General features: G+C 40.6%; 2 protein-coding genes across 2 annotated transcripts in view; one reads left to right on the top strand and one right to left on the bottom strand.

Annotated features, from left to right (window-relative positions):
- RANBP9 (RAN binding protein 9) overlaps nucleotides 1–2,221 on the top strand; it is a 47,584-nt gene extending 45,363 nt beyond the window's left edge. The window contains exons 13-14 of the mRNA XM_060244160.1: nucleotides 731–842; nucleotides 1,255–2,221. Coding sequence (XP_060100143.1) covers nucleotides 731–842; nucleotides 1,255–1,385 — 243 coding nt within the window. The 3' untranslated portion in view covers nucleotides 1,386–2,221. The remainder of the gene's footprint in view (nucleotides 1–730; nucleotides 843–1,254) is intronic.
- Nucleotides 2,222–4,070: 1,849 nt separating this feature from the next.
- On the bottom strand, nucleotides 4,071–12,787 carry NOL7 (nucleolar protein 7). Its single transcript, XM_060244183.1, has 8 exons — nucleotides 12,582–12,787; nucleotides 11,204–11,264; nucleotides 8,658–8,716; nucleotides 7,855–7,883; nucleotides 7,402–7,483; nucleotides 6,837–6,958; nucleotides 6,679–6,756; nucleotides 4,071–5,832 (listed from the first exon to the last, which is right to left on the bottom strand). Exons 1-8 carry the CDS (start codon nucleotides 12,773–12,775, stop codon nucleotides 5,759–5,761), a joined length of 699 nt encoding a protein of 232 aa, XP_060100166.1. The 5' UTR covers nucleotides 12,776–12,787; the 3' UTR covers nucleotides 4,071–5,758.
- Nucleotides 12,788–13,108: the final 321 nt, after the last annotated feature.

Raw genomic sequence — 13,108 nt, 5'->3', positions numbered from 1 at the left:
TGTGTGGCGACGCTTTATACCAGGGGTGGCCAACGATAGCTCTCCAGATTTTTTTTTTTACCTACAACTCCCATCAGCCTCAGCCAGCATGGTCAATGGCTGGGGCTGATGGGAGTTATAGGCAAAAACATCTGGAGAGCTACTGTTGGCCACTCCTGCTTTATACCTTTCCCAGACACCAACTGAATGAAAAATTATGACTTGGAATCTTAATGCAAACATTACCAATTATTCGTGTAGCACTGGCCATTTTGTTCAGGCCAGTTTACTTTTTCATGAGCTAATCTTGCAATTGCGGTGCTTTCTTTAAAATAGTTGATGTAGCAGGAGCTAAGTAGTACAAATGAATCACAGTTTGACTTATCATTTGGAGGTGGGAGCTTAGTGCCAATTGTGCCATCTGCTTTGTGCAAAAGGAAAAATGTAGACTGTGTCCCTATGTAAGACTTTGTAATATATTGCTAGATGAATGTGGCTATATACGCAGTCCCTAATGTGTTGGTGGTGAACATTTGCTTAAATGTTGTATAGTTTCTTAAAAAATGACCCAGAATTGACCTTCTTTTCAGCAATTTTAAAACCCATAATGTGGTTCGTGCAATTGTATGCTTTGGCAAATTGTAAATAACTAGTCTATCTTTGAATAAGAGAAAAATCAGTGCAGAAAATATTTGTAGAAGAATTCTCTACCCTTTGTTACGGATGAAATTAAGCTTGGATATCTCAACAGGATGCCTTCAGTTTACTTGCATATTCAGATCCCTGGTGCAGTCCGGTAGGAAACCAGCTGGACCCCATTCAGAGAGAACCTGTGTGTTCAGTTCTCAATAGTGCAATACTAGGTAAGGCCTGTTTTTTCCCCCTCTCTGGTTGGCACTTTGGTTAAGGGTAAAATAAGCTAAAAGCACTATTAATAGACCATGTAAAAACAGTGAGATGAATGATAATTCCTAAGATGTACTGATGAAACTTCTAAACACCAGGACTCCTAGTACCTTAAGAAATTTCCTGCAAATGTCAACATCCACCAAGTCTTGGCATTTAATATAAGAAATAAATAATTGTAAAGCTACTAACAGAAGTAACAGATGACAGCATTAACAAAAGTTGGCAGCATTAACTGTGTGATCTTTGTACTTTAAAAAATAATGGGTGAAGTTCCCATGGTTATTTGTGGTTGAGATGCTTGAAATGTCTCATACTTCAGGAAGACAGTACTAAAGCATGTCCTTTGTTCTGGGTTTTTTTTTCCAGAGACACACAATCTACCAAAGCAACCTCCACTTGCCCTTGCAATGGGACAGGCTTCGCAGTGTCTAGGACTGATGGCCCGGTCAGGAATCGGATCCTGTGCATTTGCCACAGTGGAAGACTATCTACACTAGCTATGCATATGAAGATGTCCAAGATGTATAATGTGGCATATATTCACCATGAAAGTAGACCAGCTCTGCAGATTGGAGTTTGGATTTTTTTAAATTATGTACTAAGGACAGGTCTGTTGCTTTACATTGCTTCCTAGTTTACAGCATGATGCAAATGATTTTCTAATCTACTGTTAGGAGAATTTTCCATCTTTAACCAGAGTTAAACATCATTGATAACATCAGATTGACAAACCCGTTAAAGAAATCTTCCAGACAAACCAAAAAGGTCTCATCTTTGTGAAAGGTGGGGTAAAAATGGAGCAAATAGAAAATGTTGTGGATGTGTTAGTATGTGGGTGATGTAAACTTCAAGCAGGGAAATTTGCCAACTTCCACCCCATTATTACATAGCTCAATCAGTGTAATTTGCAAAATGCATAAGTACCTGACAGTTTGGCTGTATAGTATTGATGGGAAGAAATATTTTTAATGTGTACTGTAAAACTTGAAATACTCAGGAGCTGAGTGAATATGTTCGTTGCTACTTTCAATCTCAACCTGTTTCCTAGTGGTTTTTGTTTTAACATATGGTCTTTTCAGCTATGTTTCCTGTTTAACTGCAGACAACTTATGTTGTAGACTCACCTGTTTAACTGTTGTATTATAACAGTATTACATGTCAACACAGTGTGGTTATGGCCTATTTATATAAAAACCAAATATTTAGTCAATTTCAGTCTTAATTTAATCTTCGTACACCCTGCATTTTTAAAAGTGCTTAAACAAGTACTCTATTGCAATAAAATGTAGTGATATCATAATTAACCAGCCATTAAATACTTCTACATATGGTAGGGTGGCTGCCTGTCCCTCTTTGCTCGTGTGCTGTGTTGTAGATGTGAGCTGGGAAACTTGTGTTGCCTCAAGCACTTCTGAGGTACTAGTGCTATAATTAAAAAAATACCAGCAAGTGTTGGGCCAGAGTCACATCGCTGCACCTCACTGGGCCCTGATCTGCTTGTGTTAAAAATGGTTCAAAGCTGTGATCAGGTGTATGGAGGCGGCCTTGTTTACATCTTGTACTCTCAATGAAAGTGAGACTTGATGGCCTTTAAACAGTCTGGATGACTATAAAAATGCCTGTTTCCACAATACACAGCCAGAATTCCTTGTAAGGAGAGCAAGTGCTGGATTTGAAAGTCTGTTTACTTCATTACCTTTCTCCTCATTGGGCACCCAAAGCAGCTTATGTGGTTCTCCTCTCCTCCATTTTATCCCCACAACAATCCTGTGAGGTAGGTTAGACTGAGAGTATGTTAGTGGTCCAAGGTCACCCAGCAAGCTTCCATGGCAGATTAAGGATTTGAATCTGGGTCTCTCAGATGGCAGTTCAACACTAAGCACTGTAAACAAAAAAACTGCTAGGGAAGTGAAAACCTGGTATAAATAATGCACTGTGAAATAATATGAAAGTAAATTGGACCAAGGGGTCCAATACTGTGGGCTCCTGAATGAAGTATTCCCAGCCATCTTACTTGTCTGAATCTCCCCCCTCCCCGCCGGAAATAATGGAAAGAAGCTAGTAGCTAAACATACAAGAGCAACCACTGGCAAAAAGCCATCAAATGCAAACAGAATAAATGAGCCCAACAGAAGCAATGTCAAACCAGGAGAATTCAAGCCAAAGTAGCCTTTAAAAAAACAACTCCTCCTAAACAGTTAACTGTTAATAAAACCCAAACAGAATTTTGTTGCAGAATGTGATGCAACAATTACAATTTTAAAAATGGAACAGGAACACCACAGAACTTTACAAAAACACTTTCCTTCAAAATACAAAGCAGAAAGATCTTAAAAGAACTACAAACTGGAATCAGAAGAATGTAAAAAGATGAACTTTTAAAACCAGTAACAATTTGAAAAATCCCTTGCCAGCAAAAATTATTTAAAATGAGCTAAGAGAACATAAAAAGAATGCAAGACAAAACCAAGGAAAGTGATTTTTAAAAGAATGTGAAAGAAAACAAAGACTCCCTGCTCCACCTACAATCCCCTCCCCCCAAAAACCCCCCAGTAAAACTTGAAGATAGATTGGAATATAGGGTAGCTGTGTTGGTCTGAAGCAGCAGAGCAAAGCGAGTCCAGCGGCACCTTTAAGACCAACAAAATTTCATTCAAGGTATAATCGTGTGCATGCATGCTTCAGATACATTGAAACGGAAGTCACTATGATATGTAGGTAAAAGGTGGGGAAGGTGTTGCCAGGAAGGGCTAATTAGAGTCAAGATGCACAGGTAACTCAGTAATAAATGAAAGATTGGATTAAGGCACTTGGTAAGACCTGTGAATAGCAGTAAATTAGCATACAATATAAGGCATGTTTACAAAGAGATGATAGTATGCATAGTGAGATAAGAACCCAATATTTCTGTTAAACTCTGGGAATTCCACTGAATGTCTCAGAAGGTTGAAAAATGAATTAAAATAGCTGTTACCATGCAAACATTTAATTTTTTAACTAGAACATGTAGTCTTTTTTCTGAACAACATAGCAAGATAAACATATGTGTTTGGAACTATTTTAGCTATATTAATTTACAGCTGTTGAACTGGATTATTGCTTTGATAGTTTTGCTGAATGTTAGTTATGGAAAGAAAGAGATGTGAAAGTTTTAAACTCAAGGCAGCTTATAATGCAAAAAGTTGCAGGATGTAAAAATAGGTTTATTAACAGGAAAAATATTTATACAATAAAAACAAAAATTAAAAACACATCCAGAATAAAGCCACAGCCAAATCTACAAAAGTAGTTTATCCTTCAAGTAGAACTGTCTTTACAGGCCTTCTTTGATGTAGCCAATGAATGTGCTTTATGCATTCACTATGGGAGGCCTTTTCCAGAGGGCTGTACCCTTCAACTGAAAAAGCCTCTGACCTAGCCGTTGCCATTTAAACAGTTCTGAAAGAGGACTGGCTGAAGGGTATAACTGCTGCATTTTGTACCAGTTGAAGCTTTTGAGCCATCTTCCAGTAAGAATTGCCTCATTTTCTCCATGAGGACTGATCTTGATTGTCTGGAAATCAGTTGTAAAGTGGGAGAGCTCCAGGTACCACCACACTTCCAATGCTGCAATTACAATAGAACCATCTGTAGGTAGCACAGGCCAGCCTAGCTAGATTGGCAGACTGCAAATAAGGGCCAGTTTACATGCTACGTGAAATTGAAAAAAGGTGATCCTAGCAACAGCATGTTTATTAATGTCTGGGGCAAGCTCCCAAGCTCTTAACTTTATTGAGGAGAGGTGTGAAAAATGCAGAAGTGACCACTTCCACTCATTTGCTGCTGTGACCTTTATTAAAAGTTCATCAGCATATTTCTAGAATGGTTTGCTCTTAACTCGGATGTGTACTGCAGGTTGTAGTTGAGGAATGATTGCAGGATGGCCATGTTATAGATATACACTGTGACGGACAGTAAATGGTTAATGCTGCAACCTGGGCTGAGAACCTTGAGTGACAGGAGATTCTAATGGAATTTTTCAGTTGGGAGTTCAGAGTTAACAGTGGGAGAGCAAAGCAGACCGTGAGAGGATCAAGGAGGGCACTGAGCAAGGCAAGTGGGATGTGTACCCATCCCTAACGAGTCTGAGGGAAATAACTCCAAGGAGATGGGGGTGGGGGTTGATCCCTAGCTGGTACACAAGGAAGGAAACTGGAATTTGTGTGAATGTTCCTGCCTTCACCAATTTGACTGAGATCAAGAAGCTTATATTTTTTATGTAAGCAGAGACTGCCAAGAAATATCTCGCCTCAATATATTTAGTCTGTGGTACCATCAAGCTTGAGCTTGATTTTATATATCTGTAAATTTCTGATCCTAAACTTGCTAGAGGGAGGTTTATCCATAATTCAGCTGTCCAAACTTGAGACTGAGACGATGGCTTTTAAATTAGACATTCCTATCCATTGTCCAAACATTGGTACACAGCCCTAGACCCCCATGTGGACAATACAAATTAATCAATGTTAAGTTTTCTAATCTTTGATTTTAAAGAGCAGACTTTCACATAGCAATCAAGGGTACCTTTCCTAAGGTAATGTAATTGTAATGTCACATATGGTATGTGTAATGAAGGAATCCTTTAACAGAATAAAATGCTATGCACTTTTCATCTGTGCAAGCTTTCCGTTATTTGAACAGTGTTCTCTGCATTTTACAGGACTCAGAAAATCTCAAACCAGATTTTCTTAAAAAGTACAGCAGAAAGACAGGATTCTTGACTATTGAACACAACATTTATACAAAAAGTTCACATCTTAAAGATTTATGAAGCCATCTTCACAATTAACAGTCTTGGGAATAATCTTCAGGCAGTCGAAATGTAGGCAAATTATGTTTTAGGTACCATCTTTGAAGCAATCCAACACTTTGTAAATTGTTTAGCTTTTTGTTTTTTCTTTTTACCTGTTAGGGGAAAAAACAGTGATTATTTGACCCTTTAAGCTGCATTGTACAGAATTAGGCCACTGTGATCTATCAAGGTCATCACTGTCTACTCAGCCTGCCAGTGGTTCCTCAGGTGGAGGTCTCTCTCATCACTTAACTGCTTGACTGTTTTAACTAGAGATGCCAGGGATTCAGCCTGGGACCTTTTGTATGTAATAATAAAACCAAGTCTAAAAAATTAGAAGCCAATAAATAATTAGGACAAAATGAATAAAAGCATACGAAAAAAAAAAGAAATCTAAAATGAAATTGATAAAGCCATTCTCAAGCCAAGGAGCCCCTTAGTTAAAAGCCTGAGTGAAGATAAATGTTTTGGCTTGATACCCAAAAGGAAAGGAAAGTATGGGTCAGGTGAGCCTCAGTGGGAAGGCATTCGAAAGGCAAAGGTGCCACCACCAGGTTCGGTTCTTAAGACAACCAGATTGAAATCCCACTCTGCCATGGATGCTCTCGGGGGCTCTTGGGCTAGCCATTCTTACTCAGCCTAACAGGGTTGTTATGAGGATAAAATGGGAGACAGAACAATGTCAGCTGATCTAGGCTCCCACTGGGGCCAGAAGTAGGAAATAGTAATAACTCCTGTCTCTGGCTGCCACCCGCCTGAGCTCTACAAGTGGGGCACAGAGAACAGCTTGAGAAGAGGATCTTAACTTCAGCATCTTCTGTGTCAAACTGCAGAACACCTCATACAATATGTACAAAACAACCAACCCAATGGCTACTTCAAATGGTATCTGAACAACTTGCAGTATGGATCATGGCAACTTTCTCCCAATAGCCACAAGAAACGTAACTTGAACTTACCCCAAGAATTAACAACAAATTGGATTGCAGCTTTTTTAACTGTAGCCTTCTTGTTTTCCATAGAAAAATACTTGTTTGCTGGGGGGGAAAAAGGACAAAAGATTACTCAAGCAGTGTGTGTAGCTAAGTCAAGTTTTCCCAATACATCAAGAGTTTACCTGTAGTTCGGTTGCTACCACCTCCATAAAGCTGCCTTTGTATGAAGTCTTTGGCTGCTTGCTGCTGCCTGTTAGCTAACTCTTGATCTTGTAGCCGCACTGCCATATAGCTTTGCTGGAGCCTAGTGACCAAAAACAGATTAAAAGCTACAAAGCAGTATGCATCACAGCCAATATTTTGCTGAATTTACTCCTCTTAATTGAACTATCCTGAATTTTTTTCTATTCTTTGTCACGAATGGCTGTAGCAACTACAACTTGCGTTTCTTCCTAGATTACGCAACTTCACTTATGAATGATACTAGCCTCTTCATGATTTACTGTGCTTGCTCATCAATATTTCATGCTATCTATTCTCATGAGCAGCACCTCTTAAAGTTGTCTGGTCTGTACCAATATTTCTTCTTTAATAACTTATTTGGACTTTTGCCACCAGTTAATGCTTATGGGATGACCAGGATACAGTTAGCTAGATGTGTATGCATGCAGAGGCGACCACAGTAGCAGTTGGCCTTCCCTCCACAAAAAAAGTAATGAAATACTAAACAATTACTGAACTTCATACCTAGCTGCCAACGTTTCTTCTTCATTGTCTTCCATCACACTTTCTTCTTTCTCACTTTCAGACTCATCTTCGTTATTCTGATCTATAAAAATAACCATACTCATAAAAATTACATTTCACAACTACCCTGAGCACGTTTTATACAAGCGTAAACAAAACTACACTTAAATAGGATTATTTTATAGACATTTGAACGCTCCTTAAATTCAGGGGGAAGACACTACCAACTCCAGAAATGGCCATTATCAGAAAAAAAACTACATTGGGCTTTGCGGTGAATAGAGATGTGTGCTATAAATAATTCACAATCATAATGTGACAAAAGATGTGAGTGAAATAAGAATTAAACACAGCACCATATTTCACAGGCCAGCATCACATTTCACACTGTCTGATACAGTTAATTCAGTATTGGATGCATGGTAATTCAGCACTGCATAATTTTATACATACCTTGCTCAGCTGTCTCAGATGGCTTGTTACTGTTAAAGAAAGGAAAGCTCTATTTAGAAAGATTCTTTATAACAAAGTATTCTTAAAATCTTTTTTAAATTGCCAGGGTTGGCTCTGCTTAGCTTCTGAGATCTGACAAGATTGGGGTTGCCTGGGCTACCCAGGTCAGGGCAACAATCTTCTTGATGGCCAAATATTCATGCATCTGCCAACAGCACAAACTAGTATGGAATGATTAAAACATTCGATTTTTTTACATACCGACACATCGCAAGTACAGTTAATAGGTGTGCTTGCCTATTGTTATTCAACACAAAATTATTCCATGAAAGTTCCTGCACGTGTCTGAAGACTGAAATACCCACTTCCCTGTCATTTTATTTACGTAGGTTTTCTGCAAAAACTCTTATTTGGCTTCTGCCTTTTCAATAACAGTATCACCCCCCCCCTTTTTCCTGATCACAGCGCAAACTGCTTTTGAGGTTCAAAAGAAGTTTCCCATGCATCTGTGAGAGCAGGCAGCTGAGTGAAGTCAATAAGGGAGAGTCAAAAGCCTCATAGCGTATGTAGCGTTAGTCAACATTTATAGTCTGGCCTTTCACACTGAGACTCAAAGTAGATTACAGAATTAGAACAGTATAAACCACCAAACCAAAACTGGATTACAGCATTGGACAACAAAGTACTAAAAATAGCATTTAAAAAACCCAAAGCAATGAAAACTGCTTAAAAATTTCTCAGACATCAACTACAACCTTATTTCCCACTCTAAAAATGTGCTCTGGGACAACTGTTTTGCTTACCTGTTCTGTGCTGATGATGCCAACTCCTCTAGCACATTTTCAGGAAGTAGTTTTTTTTTCTAGAAAGAATAAACTTTTGCAAGTCAAGATTTTTTAAAAAATAAACCTGATGAAATTGCCAAACTATCAGTCTTTCTTATGGTGCCTTTCTACCTAAGTTATGGTCCCAAAGGTAGCAACATAAATAAGAGCAGCAATTAAGACATGAACAAAAAAAAGGGTCAGTGAGGAACCTGCTGGTGGAAGGCAATGAAAGCTGGGGATAGAAGAATCTCTCCGGGGAGGGAATGCCATAGTTTTGGTGTCACGATTGAGAAGGCCCTTTCTCAGACGATGGGAGCACCTTAATTCTGAAGATGACCAAAGTGATTGGGGTAGAGTAATATAAAAGTAGGCAATAATTAAACTGTGCTGGCCTCAAGCCATACAGTGCTTTAAAGGTCAATACCAACACCCTGAATTGGCCCAGAAGCAAATGGAAGCCAGTGTAGATGAAACAAGATGCAGTCCCTACGACCCACTCCGGTCTGCACCAACTGCAGTTTCTGGACATTCTTCAAGGGCTGCCCCATTGTGCATATTGCAATAATCCAGTTTACATGTTACTAGGACAAGGGAATCTAAAGAAGACAGTAAGCATTCCTTACTGAGTTGACTAGTGATTCCATTGCCTCAGATGTCTTTCCTATCCTGTTTTGCAGCACTAGACTACCCACCCTTTATATGACCCAAAATTTTATTTTGAAATAATTTAAAAACGTAGTCGTTCCAGAGAATATTTAACATCAGCTGATTTTTGGTGACTGCTGAGTTATTGGATCAGGTAATCCTTGCCAGATTTGTTCCTCTGTGTTGATTTATATTTTTAATGAATTTGTTTTTACATAATTTATTACTTATTTATTTAAACATTTATTAGCTGCCTTTTTGCACATAAAAAAGCAAGTCAGAACCCCAATAAATAGAAAAACTAAATCAGATACTTTCCTAAATAAAACAGTCTTCAGCTGCCTCCTAAAGATCAAAAGTCAGGGGGCTAGGCACCCCCCCACCCTGTGGAGGCTGTTCCATAACTGAACAGCTGCCACTGGGAAAACCCTCTCTTGTGTGCCCTGCAAATTCTTTGATTGATGGCAGTAAGGAGGGCCTTTTCCTGAGATCTTTATTTCTGGACAGGAACACATGGGAGAAGACAGCCCTGCAAATGCCCTGGTTCCAAGCTATGTAGAGCTTTAAAGGACAAAGCTAACATCTTGAGCTGGGCTTGGGAGCAGATCAGGGTAATTGTACAGTGTAACTGCTGTAGTCCTGGGGTCACATGCTCCTGGTAGCTGACTCCAACTAGCTGTCTAACTGCAGCATTCTGCACTAGCTGCAGCTTCTGAATGGTCTTCAAAAGAAGCCCCACATGAATGCAGTGCTGTAGTCTAGGCTAGATACAACCAGATCTAGATGTAACTAAGGCATGGATTACTGCGGCTAGATCTGATAGAACCAGGAACGGGTGCAGCTAATGCACCAATTGAGCTACAGCAGCCATCTGGTTTTTTAAGGTGACTGCTGTGTCAAGCAGCACTCCAAAGCTGTGAACCTGGCTTTTCAATTTCATCCAAGACAGAAGAGATCTCAAAACCCTGGCCTGCCTTTCTATTATCCCAGACAGCCTCTGTCTTGTCAGGATTAAGTTTCAGTTTGTTCACCCTCATCCAGCCCATTACTGACTCCCTAGCATCAACTTCCTTGGAATTAGATTGAGAAAGAAAGGTAGAGCTGGGCATCATTATATTGGTGGTGTTGCAGCTGAAGCTGCCTGATGTCTTGTCCCAGTCTTGTTGCAAATGAAGAAAGAAAGGTGGATATTCTTTTAAAACACCCTATTCTTATTTTACTAATGTTTACTTTATCCTTCCTCCAAGGTGCTCAGGGTGGTATAAAAATTCACACACACACCCATGAGGTAGGTTGGGCATTGAAAACTCAAATGTTCTTAGTCCTAATCTGATACTTCAACCACTACAATCTACAGTTTATCATTACCACCACTACTGGCTCTCATAATGCATTGAAACTATTTATCAAATCAGACCAGTAATCCACCTATCAGTACTGCTTGATCAACTGTTGGAGATCTCAAAAGACTCATGCGGAAAATGTCTCTCAACTCTCACTACCTGACACCCTTCATTTAGAAATGAGAGTCAACCTGGAATCTGCATACAGACACATGATCGACTGAGCCCCTTCCTAAAATAATTTTTGTCTATTTGCAAAGCAATCTGAATGAAAATGGATCCAAACTGCACTAAGCAACAGAATATAAAATCATATTTCTATGCATCCTCAGTTAAGGTTTTAGACTATTTTAAGATTGAGGGAATCATAGTCAGTTTACAAATACATTACAAGAGGGAAAACTACAATGTTTCCTCCTACAGAGTGCCTAGAGATAAAATGTCCATGACCAATTTCAATTCTGTGGTGAGCAAATGGGATATTAGTAAACAATAAAAATATAATTGATTAATTTGAGGAGACAGCATTATTACCTTTTGTTCTTTAAATAATTCTTCCCTTTGTCGCCTCTTCTCTTTCAAGGCAGATTTTTCTCTAACAAAGCAAAAAAACAATTGGTTGGGGGAGAAAATCCAAAGTGTGATTGATTGCAGCCAAAAAGGAACATCTGCACTGAGTCTGCAGCCAAAAAGGAACATCTGCACACAGCCAAAAAGGAACATCTGCACACAGCTACTTTACTAAAACTTGGAGGGATGAAAATAGTACCTATTTTTTTCCCAATTTACCAAATTAAGAAGAGATTGGATTTACACCCCAATTTACACGTCTTACAATCTCCTTTCCCTTCCCTTCCCCTCCCCAGAACAGACACCCTGTGAGGTAGGTGGAGTTCAGAGAGCTAACAGAAAGTGTTCTTGAGAGAAACAGCCCTGTGAGAACTTGTGACTGACTCAAGGTCACATCAGCAAGTGTATGTGGAGGAGTGGGGAATCAAAGGTGGTTGGTGTTATCTATAAAGCCATATATGGCTTGGGACCTGCATACTTGACAGCCCATCTTTCCCTCTACAAGACCATCTACGAACTCAAACCTTCCATCCCGGAAGTCCATAAGATATAAAAAGCTCAAGCACAAGCTGTATGAAGCCATAGTTTGAAAAAATGTGTGTGTGGGGGGCATTTTGTAGTTGAAGATATATAAAATGAGCAGCCATGGATTATGAAGAAATCCTTCTGTATGTTTGCAAGTGTTGCATCTGTCTGTGTCAAGCCAAACTGGGACTTTCTATCTACTCTCAACAGCTACACAGAATCCATTGCTTGTTGCCTGCGGCATACAGCAACTGGACCATTACCAAAATAAACAGGGTGCAGGCGATACTGGGCAACCGCCACTCTATGTGCTTAGAAACCTGGCAGGCTTGTGCGTTTCAGCTCCCAGCTGATCAGGAAAGTTACTGGCAGGGCTTTTTTTGTAGTAGGAACTCCTTTCCATATTAGACCACACCCCCTGATGTAGTTAATTCTCCAAGAGCTTAGAGGGCTCTTCATACAGGGCCTACTGTAAGCTCTTGGGAGGACTGGCTACATCAGGGGGTGTGGCCTAATACGCAAAGAAGTTCCTGCTACAAAAAAAAAGCCCTGGTTACACGGTTAGAAGCCAGCCTTAGCAAAGCTGTTGAACAACAAGTTTAACTTTCTTCAGTGACAAACCAGAGCGAAGCAGACAGTCTGCAGAGCTGCCGCGAAGGCTAGGGAACGTCAAACGCGTTTTAAGGTTGACCATCCCTTATGCAGCTTCGCCTTCAGGCTCTCCGCTTCAGCCTTCCCGGGGACGGGGGGGGAGATCTAAACTTGTCCCTGCCGCCCCTCAAGGCAGAAGCGTCGCATCTTGCGCGTCGGTCCTCACCTGCGCGCGCGCTCTCCCGCCAACCGGCGCGCCTCTTCAGCCGCCGCCCGCGCGCTCTCAAAGGTCACCTCCTCCGGCGCGCCATCGCTCTCTTCGTCTTCCGAGGAAAAAGACTCCACGGCTTCTTTTCTCTTCGCCATCGCGCGAGTCCTGCGTCCCGCCATCTTCCTCGGCCAGCTACCGGTTGACCCCATATGTGATCCGGAAATAACAGGAAACGGAGAAAAGAAATAGGAACGTCCGGTGACAACTTCCGGCACTCTTGCCGGAGTAGCGGCTGTCTTCTTGATGCCGGAAGCTGGAGGTTACTCTGATAGGACCCTCTCTATGGTGGACACATCTGTGCAACGTTTAACTGTTGTAGCGCCGGGGTGGTTGTCTGTAGCTTGCCAAGCTGGAGCCACCTTCGATGCCCCCCTCTTAAAGGGCCCCAGCAGTCTCCCTTGCTAAAAGCACGAGGGGGGTTAGCATTGAGGGGGACGGACGTTGTTCAGCCCAGAACTGGCAGGAACTGGTTAGGCGCTAAT

This window comes from Heteronotia binoei, chromosome 7 (genome assembly GCF_032191835.1).
Source record: "Heteronotia binoei isolate CCM8104 ecotype False Entrance Well chromosome 7, APGP_CSIRO_Hbin_v1, whole genome shotgun sequence".
NCBI classification, from domain to species: Eukaryota; Metazoa; Chordata; class Lepidosauria; order Squamata; family Gekkonidae; genus Heteronotia; species Heteronotia binoei.
Note: the sequence above shows the minus strand (reverse complement) of the source record. Positions and strands in the feature narration are given on the sequence as shown.

Bases quoted from the DNA above. Each gene is read 5' to 3' on its own strand.
- NOL7 (XM_060244183.1), bottom strand. From the start codon at position 12,775: ATGGGGTCAACCGGTAGCTGGCCGAGGAAGATGGCGGGACGCAGGACT. The intron at 7,884-8,657 runs GTAAGCAAAACA...TTTCTTTAACAG, and splicing joins GCATCATCAGCACAGAACAG to TAACAAGCCATCTGAGACAG. The intron at 6,757-6,836 runs GTAAACTCTTGA...TTTCCCCCCCAG, and splicing joins TGGTAGCAACCGAACTACAG to CAAACAAGTATTTTTCTATG.